The sequence below is a fragment of the Dryobates pubescens genome, chromosome 36 (assembly GCF_014839835.1).
Source record: "Dryobates pubescens isolate bDryPub1 chromosome 36, bDryPub1.pri, whole genome shotgun sequence".
Taxonomy (NCBI): Eukaryota; Metazoa; Chordata; class Aves; order Piciformes; family Picidae; genus Dryobates; species Dryobates pubescens.
Window position 1 is genome coordinate 42,826 of NC_071647.1, and position 18,258 is coordinate 61,083.

Below are 18,258 nucleotides of genomic sequence, written 5' to 3' on the forward strand. Positions count from 1 at the left end.
TGAGATTATCAGAATAGAGTAGCAACAAAATACAAGTTCAGCAAAGCAGCCACTAGCATTAAGACCACAGGGTTAGCCCTTCAACCCAGACTTCTAACTTCATTTTGTTCCAGAAAATGCTTCCCGTGCTCCCTTTTATAACTTCCTAATAGTTGGATTTTTTCCATTCTTTCCAACCACTCTCAGAATTCTTTAGCTCTTAGGTAGGTTTTCAGTCCGCAAGCCTCCTCAGACATACCTTGGTTTCCCAACATTGTTTTTGCTGTTCTGCTTGCCTCTGATCTATAAACAGAATGAACACCTTTTTTGTGGCTGTTGAAATTTTGTATGTGTAAGGCACACGTACATACGTAGTTGCAAATGCCCAAGCTGCATAAATTGGTGTTGTCTTCCCCCCCCATACACACAGATCCCCTCCACCGCCTTTTGGTGAATGCTGCAATCAGACATTGGCTTTGGTCAGCATTTCCAGAAGAGCATGTTAAGGGATGTACCTTTATCAGAGCTTATGGCCATACCCTTTCCCTTAAGTATGACTTAAGGTAGTCCTGTCTTAAGTCAAACTTGCGCCTACCTCAATTACTCTTTCACGGCAGGCACTACCACATAGGTAAAGCGATCTCTTGGCTCAAGATGTAAAAGTGTAACTATGAGGAAAGAAAGTAGCAACAGAACAGCTACCGTGATTAAGTAAGGGCAAGCAATGGTAACACACTGCAAGGCACAGACTAGTTCCTTGGAAACCCACCCCCTTTTAAAAAGTTCATTCAGAACAGCCACCTGTAGATTTAAGAAAGTGGACAGTAGGCACCACATGAGCTTTCATCCTGCTGTGCTGAAGATGTCACCAGCTGGACTCCCCGCTTCGCTGCGCTGTTTTCCCAAAGACCTGGTGTCTGCAGGATCTTTAGGACTAGTTCCTCAAAGGCATGTTGCACTCCATCCTGTGTCTTGGCACTGGTCTCTGGTGGAGGGGGAAGAAAGGGAAGGGAAAAAAATTTACCTTATTTGCAGGGACTATCCCACTTTGTAATACATTCTTTGGGGCCAGAGAGAAGATACTTTTTAAAATTGTTTTTAATGAATTCACCTCCTCTCCATTCTCCCTTAAAGGCATACTTAACTATGACAAACAGAAATGTGTCCCAGTCTGAAGCACCTAATTTTTCCACCTAAGAAATTTCCACAACTGCCCCTTGTCTCTGTAAGGGAGAAACAGAAATGGCTCCCAGGTTGTGACAGTAAATTTACACTGTAATGACGACTAAGCTGGGAAGCAAAGCGTGCAGAGGGAATGATGTGTTTTTCGCTACGTATTTCTTTTGGTTCCTTCTGAAAAACCTCCTCAGGAAGCTCCACTTAAAAGGCACTTCCTATTGAAGAACAAAGTCCAACTAAACAAAGTACCCACACAATTTGTGCACCATCTTTATGCCTTCATATTGTATACTTGATTGGTCTGACAATACTGTCTTGTGTGGCTGCAGCAGCAACTTGGAAATAAAAAAAAGATTCCCCAAGGTCCTTGCTGACATCAGTCAGGAGAAAAATGCCAATCCTACAGGCTCTGACTCAAAAACAATCCTGCTAGTTTCAAAATATAAAATGCATGCCTACACATTCTAGAAAGTAAATTGCTGGATCTCAGAGAAAGGTACCTCCGATTGCAGTCAGTGCAGAGCACCTCCGAAAAACAAAACCCACAGCTATGCTGATGAACTAACGCAGCAAAAGGAGCTGATGCCAATGAGGTACGAGCTTTTGGCACAAGGGTTACATACCTATGAAAAGCAGAGAGCGTTTCCTAGCAAACTGGAGTCCTTCTGTTCTCTCTACCTCACGATCGGGCTGCAGAGATGAATGAAGAACATGACTGAAATAAGTTACACTTTCCACTTTAAGGAAGTCCCTGGAAAAGCACTGGTGTTCTGCTGAAAGAATGTCTATAAAACTTTGTAGTCATCAGCAACTGGATCTTCCAGCTCTGCAGATAGCTCGCTGCTAGGCAGGTTGTCAGGGGGTCAAACCGAACAGTAGCAACATCAAATCAGTAGGAAACGAATGTGTTGCTATCTTCTGAATCAACTAGGACCAAGACACATACCAGAAAGGTAGTTCTGCTAGTCAAAAAGCTGAAAAGTCATCAAAGGATCTGAAAATTGACAGAATGGGAAAGGGGCAGAAGAGAATAGCCCCATATGGCAAACTTCTTGTAGCAGAGCAAGAGTGAAATATCTCACTCTGCAACATACATCTAAGATATGTCAAAACGTCCCAGAAACATACATCCATGACTGCATCTAGCACCCACACAGACTGGCCACAGTCTGGCCCAAAAGAAAGCTGTGCTGTTGCACTGCACTGAGCTTCAATTGTATACAGCAGTTTTTAGGCAGAACCTCACACTATCCTAAGAGAATGTCCAATCAGTTGCATCTCTCCAGAAAACTTCCATAAAAATCTTTAACAAGATCTGCTGCTAAAATGACACAGTGGCAGCGGCCCAGCCTAGGTTGCTCAGTTACGGAACATAACGCCTCCCCACACTGCAGTTGTGTTCATTTCAGCGCTTACTTCACATTTGTACTCCATCATGACCAACCTACCTGTCAAAGAGTACAACAGAATGCATTTTTCACACTGACCTTGTCAGTTTTATTGCCAACTAACATCTTCACAGTGTTGCTTTTGGTGGTATACATTTCCAGCTCATTTAGCCAGCTCTCTAGTCCAGCGAACGTATCTTTTCTTGTAACATCATACACTGTAACAGAGGAAAAGGTGCTTAACACCTGTAGAGTCTTGAACAATGGTTACTTCATTATGGCAGAACTTGGGTCCTCACTAGCTGACACACATGCACACCCCCGCCCCCCAAAAGTAAAGCGCAGTATTAGGGAATTTCAGAAAGATGAATCAACCATATCCTCTTCCCAGAGCTGAGACACATTGGCTGTGCTCACCTAGAGTCACTAAGGATAATGCAACACAAGCATCTCTGCCATAGATCTGTGAGAGAAAAATCGTACTTACCCGTCTCATACCCATTACTAGTTTGGAATTGGATCACAAAAAATACCTGTCACCTCACTTAATGTGTAACTACGTACACGCACTGCTGCTAAAAACACCTGTTCCGAGCAAAATGCCACGGGGTGACTGGCAACCTTGTAACTGCGAAGGTTAAAAACGTCACATCGCAGAAAGAACATTCTGCACAGCAAGGCGTTCAGCCTTCACAACCCTAAGAGCAAGAATCCCTTCTTCTAATTGGCACTGTCAGACAGAAAGTGAATAGCCACCCACTGCTTGGGATACAAACTTCATGTCTTGCAGTAGTTACAGCAATAGTTTCTGGGGAGAAAAAAGATTTTTTTAAAAACCCCACAGAGACTCTAATCTGCCTTATTACCAAAAGCTCACCAAATAAATAACTACAAATAACTACAAAGCTAATAATTCAGCCACTCAACAGCTTGCAGTGTGACAACTTGCATTTTTCATTTAAAATAATTGGAAGAAGCATTATTTCCTGCCACTGGTTCTGTATACTCAGCATTTGAGCTAATGATGAGTAATGTTGTAAAAACTATACTTGCTCCTGGGATTTTCTCAGACAACCTCCTTTTGTAATGACATGTGCATTCAGGAGTAATGAAAACCACACTTTTTGTAATGTTTTTCTACCATATACCTCCTACCTAAAACAACCCCCTGTGCTCCTCGGTAATAACTGGGAGTCAGCGTTCTAAAGCGCTCCTGTCCTGCTGTGTCCTACAGAGGAGAAAACAAAACAAAACAAAACAAACAAACAAAACCACAACAAAAACAACCCCCCCACACACACCAAATCAAATATCTTTAGAACAAAACAAGGTATTCTAAACTACACAGGACCAGTAAAGATACGTGAAACCAACAGCAGAATGAGAGCAGCAGTCAGAAAACATGAGCAGCAGCAGCAAACGCGTAAGAAGGGGCAGAAAAGCATGCAGAAGTCTCGATTGAAGGTTCAAGAGGTACGTGCAGATATTTGTAACGTAAGTGAGACTACAAGAAAGTCAACCAGACTCAAGGGAAACACATAAAGGGCTGCAATCCAGCCAGCTAGGCTTAATAATCAGAGGGAGAAAATAACTGGTTTTCCAGTGAGAGACTCTGCAGGAAATGAGACACAGTGGTTCCCAAAATGTTCATTTGCTCCTCCACAACAGCAAAGGAGAATCCAGTTACAAAGAACGACTTTAAGTTTGCTAGGACTCTAAGCAGATAAGGCATTTAACATTTCAGCAGTACGTCACACATTCTCAAGAATCTTCTCCTGAGAGCAACATGAAATTCAAAACCCCTCAGAACAAACACTAAAGAAGTAAATTAATTCCACCAATAAAATATACTTACATTTATGTACAGGCTACAATAGAGAGAGTAACAGCTACATTTGTGATTTATTTCTTCTTTGTTGAAAGAAGCTAAAATTGACAGTGTTTCCTTAATTCAGGTTATCATTACCGAGGCAAGTGTACTCCTAGGCATCTATGCACACACTGACACTACAGGAGAAGTCTCTTTTTGACCTTGATGCACCTTACGTGCATTAAAGTTTGTCTTTAGCATGGTACGACTGCACTGTGTCTTCCACCACAATCAGCAGTTTCTCCTGACGGTGCTTTATAGAGTGCTGCAATGGTGCCTTTTCCAGATATACAGCTTGTCTAAGTTCTGGCCTTGCTTTTGATTTCACAGCAAGGAGACACACCCCATACAATTATTAAGACAAACGGGTCTTGGTTACTGTGAGCAAAGCTTCTGCTAGAGCCCAGCATGCTCACAATACAGCCAATAAATACTCCTCACTGGCTAGAGCAGTGCTGCCTATAGCCTCTTGCTCTACATTCTGTACACAAAGTGTAAACAAAAACAAGAAAACAATTCAAGTTTCAGCATTTCTATTACTTTTGTTAATACCAACCCAAGGTACACATGTGCTCTCCTTCCAATATTCCCAATTACTTAAATAGTAATGGCATGTTCTTTCTCAATACCTGTTACTACAAACGAAAATTCTCTGCCTTCTAGGGCTCTTTCATTCTATTTATAATGATACAGGTGGTGATTTAATATTGTAAATAATCCTGATCAGATAGTTGCAATGTGATTTCCCAGTGTGCAAGTGGTGGAAATAGAACATCAAGAAGTTCAGGACAAACGCTCAAGTCTGCCAGTAAATCTAAAGCAACTTTTCAGTAGTTGTGGCTCAAGGATATTTTTTTCTCCCCATGATTTTAGCCAGAATAAAACACATGGACTGTTTCTGGTAGCCTATACGCATAACCCCTACAAGAAATCGTGCAACTCCTCACGCAGAACTTCACTGTTCTGCAGGTTACTGGAGCGCTGTCCTGGGAGTGCTTTGGGGTTATATGGGAATGAAATGCCTTTCCTGCAAGGCTTCACATCTAGTCGACAACAACGTTACCCCTATTTGTCCGAAATAAAACCTACCCATATTGCGAGCTGCACTGCGTGACCTCCTACCACCATTTTCTTCACTTTAAAATCAACACCTAAGACGTCAGAAAAAGAGGGGGCTTGTCAGAAGGAATTGGCAGCCGGCCCCCCTCCCACCAAGCGACGGCCCGGTCCCGTTCCCCGCCGCTGCCTCTCGCCGACGGGACCCAGACAAAAACAAGCGAAAATGTTCCCGGCTCGGGGACGGACGGATTCCGGGCTCACCGATGGTGGGTTTCAGACACGGCTCAAAGGCACCGTCAGTGAACCTCAGCAGGAGGCTGTGGGGAAAGAAACCGAGACCTCAGCTGAGTGTCGAGCGCGCCCCGCCGGCCCGGCCCGGCCCGGCCCGCGCAGCCCGCACCTGGACTTCCCCACGGCGCTGTCCCCGACTAAAAGCAGCTTCAGGGTGAGGCCTGCAGCGTCCATCCCCTGCGCCGCAGAAACCACCCGCGGCCGAGGAGCGCGGCAGAGGCGGTCGGACTAGAGCAGCCCGAAAAAAAACGCAAACGCCTTTCGCCGCCGCGGCCGCCCCAAGGCCGCCGGCTGCCGCCGCCAGAGCCAGCTGACGCTGCTCCGCCCAGCAGGCGGCGGCCGGTGCCGGACGGGGCGGGGCGGGAGCGGGGCAGGACCGAGCTGCTGTGCCAAGGGGCTTCTGGCTGGCCGGCGGCGATTGGCGAGAGCCCGGCCATGTCCGAGTACGAGATCTCGGTGGAGGAGCTGAACGACCTCCTGGCTAACGGGAGCGGCTGCTACAGCCTGCCGAGCGCGCACAGCAACGAAGTGGTGCCGCGCATCCACGTGGGGAACGCGTGAGTGCGCCGGAGCGGGGCCGAGAGGTGCGGCCGAGGGGGAGGAGGGTCCCTTCTCGGCAGCCTGCGGGCGCCTGATCGCAAAGGTTCGAGTAGGCCGTGAACGCAGGGCGCTCACTGGGTAGTCCACTCGAGCGGGAGTTTGAGCCGGAGGAAGTCAGGCTGGATCCGTGTGGGCCCCGGGAGGCCCTGTGCGGAGCCCGGTCCGGGCTGTGATGCCAGAAGGCCTCGAGCTGTCAGCCGGGAGGCCTGTGGCGCCCAGGCCTGGCAGACAGGCAGCCTGCGGCCTCTGCTGGTACCTAACACGGCAGATGACGAGCCGCAGCTCATAAACGACATCTAAAATATTCCGCACCTTGTTGAAGTCCCAAACCTAAGCTAAAATAGAGTAGAAACAAGGTTGAAACTAAGTTGCTTAGGAATGAAACTCGCCTGCTCTCAGTTGTGGCAGACCTGGGGTTTTACTTTCTCCTGGTATTTCTTGCTGACAAGTTATGGTCATCCACACAGAATAGGGAGGAGAGACAAGATGCCATGAAGTGTATGTACAGTATCATCTGCAGGAGCCTGTTCACAGCACTGCTGTAATAACTGTGTGTCAGATGAGTGGAATAAGCTGGAACATGAAGAAGTAGCAATACAGGTATTAAATCTCAGTTTAACCACGTGCAAAATGACCTAAGGATAGCAAGGCTTAAATAGAAGTCGCCACTCCTGCTTGCACTAAAAGACCTCATCCAAATTATCCATCCTAAGTATTTATGCACATGATGGGAGGCAGGGTGATAGGCATATGGCTAGGATAAAAGCCCTTAAATGGGGAAGAGAGTTCAGGGTTCACCAATATGACTTGTGTTCTCAGATGCATGACATTTATTCTTCGCACCAAGATTATGATCTACATTACCCATTCCAATCCTACCATACCCTTCTGATACCTATCCCCTTTTTTATCGATCTTTGTGCACTTTTTATCTGTGAAATCTGGGACATTGTGATACATATGGAGTGTGCTGTTCTTAGCTGAAGATCGTTAATCCTAAAGCAATGTAAGTCAAGCCCACAGGTTTTCATTACCTTTCCCCTAACCCAAGCCAAATGATGAGTGTCACTGCCGGTTGATGCAAGGCATTCACATCTAGAGATAACACCGAAGTTGTCTCAGTGGCCAGTCTGACATCTGACAGCCACTTCTTCCTTCATATTTTTATCAGTTACCTGGAAGAAATTACATGATAGCCTGGGAAGTGATTTGTGCAGTCAATAGTTATGTGAAGATAACTAGCACAGAACAGTTTTCATTGTTCAGTAATTGATTTTAATTATACAATATGGACTTCACATGCAGGGTTGTCTAGGAACAGAGAGTGCACGTGGGCATTGCAGGATGGAAAATACCTGTCCTGTGGAGAGCTTTGCCACTGAGAAGCGCCTTTTATATGATAATTGACAACTGGTAATATTTGGAGCACCAGTGCAGTTTGTAGCATAAGAACAGTTTACCTTAGCTGTACTAACAGACAAAGTGCAGTTCTACTGTCAGTGTTGTCAAGAGAACATTTGCGAAGGACAGCTACAGAGGTAAGAAATAACTTTGTGTGCTGAAAAAGCACTTTCAGAGTGGGAACAGAAAACAATTTGTCAAGACTTAGTAGGCAATAATATCTCTGATACTCTCAAACTGGAGATAATACTAATTCTTTGGTGGATTTCTTTTTTTTCCATCTTTGTTGTCGAGTGGGGTTGTGGTGATACTGCACTGTAAGTAGCATTTGCAAGATTAGTTACCATTCTGAAAGAATATGAACTTTTGCGGATCTTGTCCCGTGCCACTTCCAGCTGCAGGTCCCTCTTTTGTACTTCCCTCGTGTAAAGATAAGGCTGAAAGGAGATACCTTTTCCTGACTTGACTCCTTCTCCTACAAACTGTGTAAGTGAACCTCTTTTGCACTCAGCCTGTCTGGCTTTATGCATAAGTGGGTCCAACAGTATGCAAGGCCTCAGTAAAGCTTTTACTACCATGTGCAGGAAATTAGCCGAAGCTTTGCTTGGGACCTGTATTTGCAGTTCACTAGCCTGTCTTGTTCTAGCGTCTATGCAGATGGTGGAATATATCTCATATTTGAAGCTGTCTTGGTGCAGTGCATCTGACTGGCTCTCACTTCATAACTCAGTGGCACAACATTGTTAAGCGCTTTGCACTGGGCTACAGGGAAGTCTAGGAAGGAAGTGGAGCAGGAGCTAGCATTTCAATGCTAAATGTGATACAGCTGCAATGAAATGTTACGGATGGGAGAGATCCAAGGGCTATTTGTAGAGGGATCAAAAATGGCATACAACTGCTCTCTTTCACCTCTAGCTATATAAGACATCCATCTATAAAATCTGCAAAAATCCTTCACTGGAATGAGTGTGCTTCCAAGGGGGGCAGTCTGTGTTGCCAGATTCAAACACAGTTCCAGAACACAAGTTGCTGTTGATCCTGACCACTATCAGATACACACTTACCTATATACTATTACATGAACCATACCCTCACCCCACTAAGCACAGGAACTCACAGCTGAATTGACCTTTTTTTTGTTTTGGCCTTGCACTGTAGGATTTACTTCTGTGTTGCAAGCAGAGTTCCCCAGGCACTGCCACTTGTCCCCTGGCACAGATGATGTCCTGCCAAATGGAAAATCTGTCAACATTTGTTTGGGTAATGAAGTCTTTAAAAATATTTGGCTCATTGACATAGTGACTTGGCACAGACATCAGAAAATGTGGAAGCTTCGTAAGGATTCATCGCTTACATGACAGTTTACGGGGTGAATAGTCATTAGGAGAAAAGGAATGCTCTAGATGTTCATGCAGTCTTGAACTATGTGGGAATTGTGAGCTGCAGTTATTTGATAAAACTGAGGAATTGGAAAGGATGGAGCTGCCCTAAAAGTACTAAATGCCTTCTTAAACGCTTACTTAAGCATCCTAAACACCGCTCATCTGGATTCTTTTCCATTCGGATACTGATTTCAACTAAAACAGTAAAAGTTCTAATTCTTGTGATGGAAGCAGTGAATAGCAAAGGCTGAATTATATCACTGCATTGCTGGCCTTTAGATAGCCTTGCCAGATCCTTCTATGACTTCACAGATGTCAAATAACACAGAGACAGAGGAGTTTTCACGTGAGACCTTTGAAGATGCAGGAACATTTACTCACAGTTACTTCCCATCTTCCTGTGGCATGAGAACGAGCCAGTGCTGTTTCACAGTGGTTAAATTTGCCCCCTGAAATACCTCTCTGGCCGTCCACTCAAATCGCGAGTGCTGCTTACCTAGCCTTGCAACACTGGTGGCTGAGGTAGAGGCTTTTTGTAACTGGGTTTTAAATCATGTTATGTAGATAACAGCTAATCTTAGAAGTGACTGGGCTTGTTGTTATCTCCAGTATTTTCTATTCAGGAAGAGTTACAATTTTATGCCATAACAGGCTCTAGCAGATGAAGTTTCATGCATGCTCTGTTCGGTTGTCAGCCAAGACAGTAGCGTGCTGTCATGCCCACGTAGCGGCCATGGCTCTAAATATTTCTGTGAATTTTTGATCTATAGTTTATTCACTTGTGGGTACAGTATATTAGCATCTATTAAATGAAAAATCTAAGGGTTTGGTTTACAGTACTTTCTGTGGACATCATAGATACCTAGATGAGTCACCAAGTTCTAACTGTTTTCTTGACTCTTTTTTACCATGCAGGTTCATAGCCAAGAACATTATGAGGCTGCAGCGTCTGGGGATAACCCATGTTCTGAATGCAGCAGAGGGCAAGTCATTCATGCATGTGAACACTAATGCAGAGTTCTACGAAGGCACAGGCATCAGATACCATGGCATTAAAGCTAACGATACACCAGAATTTAACCTCAGTCGCTACTTTGAGGAGGCAGCTGATTTTATTGAGAAAGCTCTTTCGCAGAAGGATGGTAAGGCAAACTGAAATATCCTCCTAGCATATTTTCTGTGCACTGCATATGTTTCTTAACAACTTGCTTGCAGTAGGAAAGAAGAGTGTAACAGTGCCAGCTGTGCCATGGCTGTCCCTCATCAGCGGCATAGCCATTCTCGATTCACAGTAACAGTTCTGTTTGCTGCTTCTTCCAGCCTTAGCAGTTGTCTACTATGCCTGGCACTGTCTTCTTACTGTGGTAAACAAAGAGGAGCTGGGTGATGCTGGAGCCAGTTTTAAGATTAACTTGCTGTGGAAATTTGATCATTCTGCTTGACACTGAAGTACAGAGCAAAGACAGTGAAGAGAGATGCAGCAGTGTTTTCCTTCAATTCCATTTTAGTGTTTAGTCGCATGAAATTCTGGAAGGCAGGTCCAGTATGTCAAAGGTCTGGAAGACAGCCCTTAAAGATTGCTTTTCACAAAGGAAGGATAGAGACCCTTTTGCCTCTGACCATTTGCAGAGGGCAAGTCAATTTTCTTCCGTATGTATGATTAAGACTCTCTAAATATTGCTAATTTATGGCTACGGGCTCTCCAGAGGTTGACAACTAATTGTTTTAGCTCTTTTAAGATATTTGTCTTGAACTGAGAAGCCTCTGCAGCTGAGGGCAATGTGGCTATAGGCTTTCTGTTGCTATGGCTCAAAGCAAGTTGTGGTCATGATGAAAATGTGTGTGTATGGTTCATCTGCTCTCATCTGCTCTCTTGTCTTAGAAAAAAATTGACCTGGGAGAGTAGCCTGAGGCCATTTCTCCCTCTGCATTTGGGAAGAGGAAAATTTTTGTGTCCGGTAAAGCAGGTCAAAGAGGAAGCAACTAGGAAGCAATAAAATTGAGTTAGATTTCTCACAGGGAGCAGTGGCCTGCTTTACTGTTGTTGGTTTTACCCATGTGGTGGGTTAACCCTGGCTGCTTGCTCGGTGCCCACCAAACTGCTCTATCACTCCCCCTCTTCAGCTGGACATGGGGAGACAAAAACAGTAAAAGGCTGGTGGGTCAAGATAAAGATGAGATCGCTCACTGGTTATCGTTGTAGGCAAGAGAGACTCAACTTGGGGAAATTTATTACCAATAATTTATTACCAATCAAATTAGAGCAGGATAATGAGAAATATATCCAACCCTGAAAACACCTTCTGCCCACTTCTGTCCACCCCTCCCTTCCTCCCAGGTTCAGCTTCACTTCTGATGTGCTCTGCTTCCTACCCCTGAGTAGCGCAAGGGGAGAGGGAATGGAGATTGCAGTCAGTTCATCACACTTGGTCTCTGCTGCTCCCTCCTCCTCATTCTTTACCTCCGCTCCAGTGTGACATCCCACCTACAGGAGATACTCCTCCACGAACTTCTCCAGCATGGGTGTAGTTCATTATGAATTGCTCTAGCATGGGTCCTTTCCATGGGCTGTAGTCTTTCAAGAGCAAATTGCTCCAGCATGGGTCCCCGACGAGGTCACAAGTCCTGCTAGCAAACCTGCTCCAGCATGTGGTCCTCTTTATATTTCCACAGTTCCTTCCCAGGAACCTGCTGCAGCACGGGCTTCCCACAGTTTAACAGCCTTCTTTGGACACATCCACTTCCTCCAGTGCGGGGTCCTCCACAAGCTGCAGGTGGATATCTGCTCCACCATTAGCCTCCAGTGGCTGTAGGGGAACAGCTTGCTTCACAATGGTGTTCACCACAGGCTGCCAGGGAATCTCTGCTCCAACATCTGGAGTACCTTCTCCCAGTCTTTGGTGTCTGCAGAGTTGTTTCGCTCACATACTCTCATTCCTCTCTCCCAAAGGCTGTTGTGCAGATGTTTGTTTATCCCCTTCTTATGTTAGCATAGAGGCTACCACTGCTGCTGTTGGGTTCAGGTTTGGCCAGTGGCAGGTCCATCTTGAAGCTATCTGGCACTGGCTACAACAGACACGAGGGAAGCTTCTGGCATCTCACAGAAGCCATCGCTGTAGTTTGCCGCACAAACTCAGTACGACCCAGGAAGAGCATAGAATGAACTCCCTGATCAGTTAGCTGGAAGCATTTTATTTGTGCTGGCATTTCTGGTTCTCATTGCATAGTCAGGTGGTAGTATGGCTTCATAAATAGCCAGAGAAGTAGGCAGGTACGATCCAACATGGAGTTAGCATAGGAACTGCCAGCAGTGCAGCAAAAAGATTGGGTATCTTTGAAGAGATGCAGTGTGTGACATCGGGCATATTTCTGTCTTCTGTGTATTTTAAACTTTTCATCATTTGTTTGTGCTCTTTGGTGCTGGTTATCTTTAGGGGCAAGGTTTACTCTAAATCGTGAAAGACTGGAGATATGCAGTAAATAGACAATTTGAGTCTTTGTAATAGAGTAGCAAACCTGGTTTAGTGTGAATTTTTTACATACGACCTTTTTTTTCTTCTGCACTACCCTTGGTGACAAACTGCATAGCTACTCACAGCTTTCTGCTAAGTCCTAGATGTCTTGCATAGCCTTCAGAAGTACCCTTCATATCCCAGCTGTTAGGTGTTGCTTTTCAAATATGTCCCGGTATAACCCAAATTATGACCTGTCTTCCCTGCAGGACAAGTGTTTGTGCATTGCCGTGAGGGCTACAGCCGCTCTCCTACCTTGGTCATCGCCTACCTCATGCTTCGCCAGAAGATGGATGTCAAGTCTGCGCTGAGCGCTGTCCGGCAGAAGCGAGAGATTGGCCCCAATGATGGCTTTCTAAGGCAGCTTTGCCAGCTCAATGAGCAATTAGTGAAGGAGGGCAAACTGAAGCCCTAGAACAGAGCACCACTGTATTTTTTCAAGTTGCTCATACCATCAGAGGACATCTTAGGAGGTTTAGATTCCCAAACCCCAACCAAGCTAAATCACTTATGTAATTGAGACAGAGTTCCTTCTTTTGTCTAGTGAAAGTATCTTCCTCAAACTCTGTATCTTTCTTTCAAGGTGGCACAAAATTGTGTCACTATTTAGAGCTGCTGCAAAAAAGAGGTGTTTTTAGGGGGCATAACTCCAGGGATAACAGCTGTCTTCACATGTTTCAGAGCCCCCTGCAGACTCCCTAGCATATGTGGTTTGCATTGGCATGAGTGTGATTCATTAAAGCCTTGTCTTGCATCCTGCCAAAGCATCATTTTCTGAGACCCGCTTCACATCACTCATAACTGAAGTACTGTATTTTCTACAGCTTCTTTTTCGTGCACACAGGTGCCTAAAGTCCAAGTGGTTGAGCTTCAAGGAGTAGAGAAACCTAAGTAGAAATGCACAGATGCATTCACATGTAACACTGCAGTGTTGTGTTTAGTGCAGATTTATGCAATACAGTGTGTGGCAAAGCCTTTCAGATCCCAGTCTCAATGCACACTATTTCCAAGAATAGTTGTACCCCTTGCTGTTGAAATTGGTATGAAACACTCTGACATTAAATGCTCTTTTACCTTTGTTTGGAAATCAAACCCCAAAAAAATGTCGAGCAAATGCCGAGGCAAAAAAATAACATTGAGGAAGAAATAATGTCTGGTTTTAGGAGTGCTTGTACTGGATGTGTGATAAAGTCCTAAGTATCAGAATATGGTGACTTCTGAGGCTTGTTTTGACTTGCGGTGTCTCTCGCCCTTCTTTACTACCACTGTTGGTGAACAGAGTGGAATGAGTGCACATAGATTACTTCAGAAGGGCAGCACAGGTGTGCTTACAATGCATTTTGCAGAAGTATGCTCTTCTTGGATTGCTTGCATGGTGTCATTAAAGAGAAATGAACATTGCTACATACCACACAGAGCAGGAAACATTTCCTTTCTATTAAAATAAACAATGTATTGATTCTGTTTGACGTGCAGATTAAATTACTCATTGCAAACGTTGGGAGAAGGAGCTTTGTTTGCAGTATGCCTGAGTGTTTAAATGTGTACTTGCGAGTTATAACAATGTATTAACACAAAGGATCTTCTACTGCAAACTTGAAATTGTTGGTTATCAGAGCCTGAGATGTATGTGTTCCCTTTTCAGCTCTTCTTTAATGTAGTTCTAGATTGAAAATCTTAACATTACTTTAAACAGAAACACTGTTGGATTAGGAAAATGTGTAAGCCTAGAACTAGTTTTTTGCATTCTCTGCACTAATCAGAAATCATAAAGGGTGTACATTTTGTGTTTCAGTGGGGTGAGAGTGGCACGAGGAAATTCTGCATAGCTAGATAACTTTCTTCAAATTAAATTCCAGGGGTGACTATTGCAGGTGAAGACAAGGCTTACTTCTGTTTCCTTGCACAGGATGGGAACAGCCAAATAAAGTAGCCTTTTCTGGTTTGTATACTTTAAAGGAACAACTGGGGAGCGGCTTCCTTTCACCTCTCTACAGGCAGTATCTAGTGTTTGCTTTCAATCAGGATGGTTCAGTAATCCAGAGCAGTAGTCAGTTTCACTGGCTGGTTTCATACCTGTTTGCTTTCTCCTGTTAATATTAAATGAATGATTTCTTCAACATTCTTAGTTACTACTTTCAAGCAGTGTAGCTTGGGGAATAGGAATACCATTTATTTATGATACCAACCCGCACTGCAAGAAAACAAATCAACAAAAAATGGAGATTCATTGGCATGCACTTTGACCTGTTTCTTAGAAGTCAACTATTCCAGTTCATTAAAGAGCTAAGAAACCAGTGGCCATTAGCTTTTTCTGTTACTCTTCCATAGATTGTGAGAAGGGTAGCAGTTGTCAGATTAAACCCAGGATGGTTTATTAAAATTGAGTCTGCTTACCCTACGGTGACAGTTTTGCATTTGTCAGTACCCAGAAATAGAAAGAAGTCAAGAGATGCAGGAATTTGGTCCTGCATTCAAGATAGTCTTTTAACTCCTAGGACACTGCTTGCTTCAGTGGTACTCGGGCCTGTTTATCTTAGTGTAAAAAAGTGATTCAACAAATACTTTATAACAGAAAAGTGAAGAGGAATAAACAGGGCAATGCTCTAAATTGATTTTTTAAATTGAGCTCTTAAGATGGTCTATCCTGTTAGGAGTTACTGATAGGTGACTCAGTGTGGAAACCATTTTTAGCTCTGCTTTTAGAGTAGGCTAAAAATAGTTAGAATGTGAGAACACAGCTCCAGTACTGGATCATATCCTTCATGTTTTAGGCTTCCCTTGCTGCTTAAGTACAGTAACATTACAAATTCCTCTGCCTATGTTAGCTGGCCAAGAAGAGCTGCTGTGCTTCTCATTGTTAATTACATGCTGTATACTTTTTTTTTTTTTTTTTTTTTATTGTGGAAGGAAAGGCTTTATAGAAACAGGAATGAGAGCTTCTTTCCATGTAATATAAAATTGAGAAAGTATTGGAAGAAATACTTTTTGTTCTGAATTTACTGCATGCTTGCCCTTTGCTGTGAGGTGTTGCTTACAGGCATGCTAATTGGGGAAGATCTTTTTTTAAGCCATTCTTTATTGCAAATAGCAACACTGCATTTTTTGAGTTGAAGCCTCTTAATTATGTCTAAAATAGTGTGATCTGGATTTCACGTTGATATGTTGGTCATGAATAGTGAGGGAGTACTTTCTGCGTAGGTAGCACTCTGGAGGAGGGATGGGGTATCTGTGAAACAGAGACCAAGGAAATCTACCATGCCGAATCCTGTACAAAGAAGGAAGAAAGGAGCAATAGCTTGGGGTTTTGTTACTTAAAGAGTTAGTGAGGCTGGAAAGGGAGGGGAAGTGGAGGCTAGAAGCTGCTAGCATTATGTAGCATGGGAATAAGTCCAGACAGATAAAATGTTTGTAAAACTAAATTCACCTTCTTTCTGCTCATGCTGAACTAAATCTTTCCCAACCACTGTATAAGCAGAGGAGAGACATCTGTAACTGAAAATAAAGTTTCAAAGCAAAAATAACTTCTGAGTGATTTTCATCCTTGCAACTAGAACTGCAAGGTTGACAAGTGTTCCATCTAGCATGCTAACTCTGACCCATGGGTACTGACATCAAATACTTTGAGAAAGAATGCTGTGGAGTGTTACTGCTGAAAAGCAGGTATTCTATGAAGTTATTTCAGAGTTGGAAGGACTAACAGCATTTTTGGGTGTTCAGCCTGGGTTAGGACTGGACACATTTTTCTCCTATTTGAGTATGCCTGACTTTCCTCTCTTGATGATGTGAGAAAGAATTAATCTTCATAAAAGGCTTTGAAGCTGAAAAGCACAGTGTAGAAGAACACTACATGCTCTCTACGTTGAAAAACTTGTACCAAATACAGCTTCTTCCTGCTGAGCAATTGGCAGTGTCTGTTTTCATCATTTAAATATTTTTCATTGAACTGTCTTCTGTCATCCAGAACTAAGGAAATTTCTGGTTCTAGAACTAATGGAAGCAGGATTATTTTTTTTCCCCTTCTTTTAAAATTTAGTTCTGTCCAGATACTAAAAACATTTTTAGCACAGAGGGATTATCTAACAGACTTTCACTTCGTACAGCACAAAGGTTTCTGCTAAAATTAGTTTCTGGGGTTTGCCAGTAAGTAAAACTGAACAGATTCGAGAGGTATCTTGTAAGGATCTGTTTGGGAGAATTCAATTTGTTTTGCAAATAAATCCTGGAAATCGATTGTTGAGGGCTTTTCTTAAGTTTTAATTCCAGTATGCCGAGGTTGCTGGCCAGCTGGTTCACCAGATGGAGCTGCAGGCTTATAATTCTTCACCAGATAGTTGTCATTCCATTCCTGAACAATGCTATTGTGTGAATCTCATATATTCTGATTACTGAAAATGGCAGCCACTAGACTGTTTTATCAGAGCATTTGCTGCTCTATGGTGGGAGAGGACTAAGATGCCATTTATTCTTGACTACGTGGAGATCACATCATAGCATTCAGACTGATAAATTCTCAAGGTGGTATGTGAATCGGCAAAATTCTTAGGAGACAGATGAAAGGTGCTTGGGCACGGGTGGCTTAGCACTATCTTAGGAATAGAACCGTTTGAGAAGCAAACAAATTCTTCTTGAACATGTCAGAAACTGAATTTCTGGGCAGCATATAAATTACGAGTTGCTGTCCACAGATAAGCTTGAACTGCACATGTGTCTTAGGGTCTGGATACCTAACAGAACACTCTCAGCCTAGGTGTGGACTGAGGAAGTTGCACAGAAAGCACCATGCACTTTGTGTCTTCTGTGCCAGGTCAGGGGAACTGTCAGAATAGAATGCAAGCTTTAGGTAATGAGTCTTGCAGTAGCAAGGAAAAGTAAGGCAATGAAGCAGTTCAGACTCTTCTGAATTAAATATTTTCACGAGGAGGGATATGAAAAACATTGCAGTTACACATGTGGGTGTCCCTCTCTTGCTTTAAGTTTTGCTTTCATCAGCTATGATGTTTAATATATGACCCAACTAAAAGCTGAGATGCTTTCCACTTAATGTATTTAGCCTGGCATCATCCACAAATAACTTCAAAGTGTACATGGTCTTGAGACAAAAAAATGAAGCAGCTGTCACCACTGCCATCTTATTCTTACACAGAAGAAGAATATCCTAGGTGAGCTTTTTAAAACATGACCTATGAATACATTTTGGGCATAAATGTCCTAGACACAAGGTCATTAATGGAAGAATGGAAATCAGTCTGGTCACGTTCTGCTGAAAATGAGAACGTGTCCTATATTCAACACTTGTGCAGAATATCAGCAGGAGAATTTAAAGCACATGCAAATATTTTTTGGGTGGATTTTTATTAAGTGATACAAGCATGAGAAAGGGCACATCAAAAAGCATGACATACAACGTCCTGGCTGTTTACCCTAACACCTTCCAAATAGCCTATTTTGGAGTGGAAGTTAAGCGAAACAACTGCTCATTTTGAAAAGCACAGCTCTTTCTTGTTTCTTCAAGTGTACTTGTGAAACAAAATGTAAGCTCCTTGTTTTGCGAAGGCAAAAAAAGCTCTACCACTCCATCTTCCCCCCCTCCCCCC

General features: G+C 43.5%; 2 protein-coding genes across 2 annotated transcripts; one reads left to right on the top strand and one right to left on the bottom strand.

The window, feature by feature from the left end:
* Positions 1-389: 389 nt before the first annotated feature.
* On the bottom strand, positions 390-6,016 carry LOC104300562 (ras-related protein Rab-18-B). The gene is made up of 7 exons (XM_054176955.1): positions 5,876-6,016; positions 5,737-5,792; positions 5,506-5,567; positions 3,702-3,774; positions 2,646-2,764; positions 1,782-1,848; positions 390-964 (listed from the first exon to the last, which is right to left on the bottom strand). Exons 1-7 carry the CDS (start codon positions 5,938-5,940, stop codon positions 789-791), a joined length of 618 nt encoding a protein of 205 aa, XP_054032930.1. The 5' UTR covers positions 5,941-6,016; the 3' UTR covers positions 390-788.
* Positions 6,017-6,114: 98 nt separating this feature from the next.
* On the top strand, positions 6,115-13,769 carry DUSP3 (dual specificity phosphatase 3). Its single transcript, XM_009900858.2, has 3 exons — positions 6,115-6,323; positions 10,065-10,291; positions 12,871-13,769. Exons 1-3 carry the CDS (start codon positions 6,202-6,204, stop codon positions 13,074-13,076), a joined length of 555 nt encoding a protein of 184 aa, XP_009899160.2. The 5' UTR covers positions 6,115-6,201; the 3' UTR covers positions 13,077-13,769.
* The last annotated feature ends 4,489 nt before the right edge of the window (positions 13,770-18,258 follow it).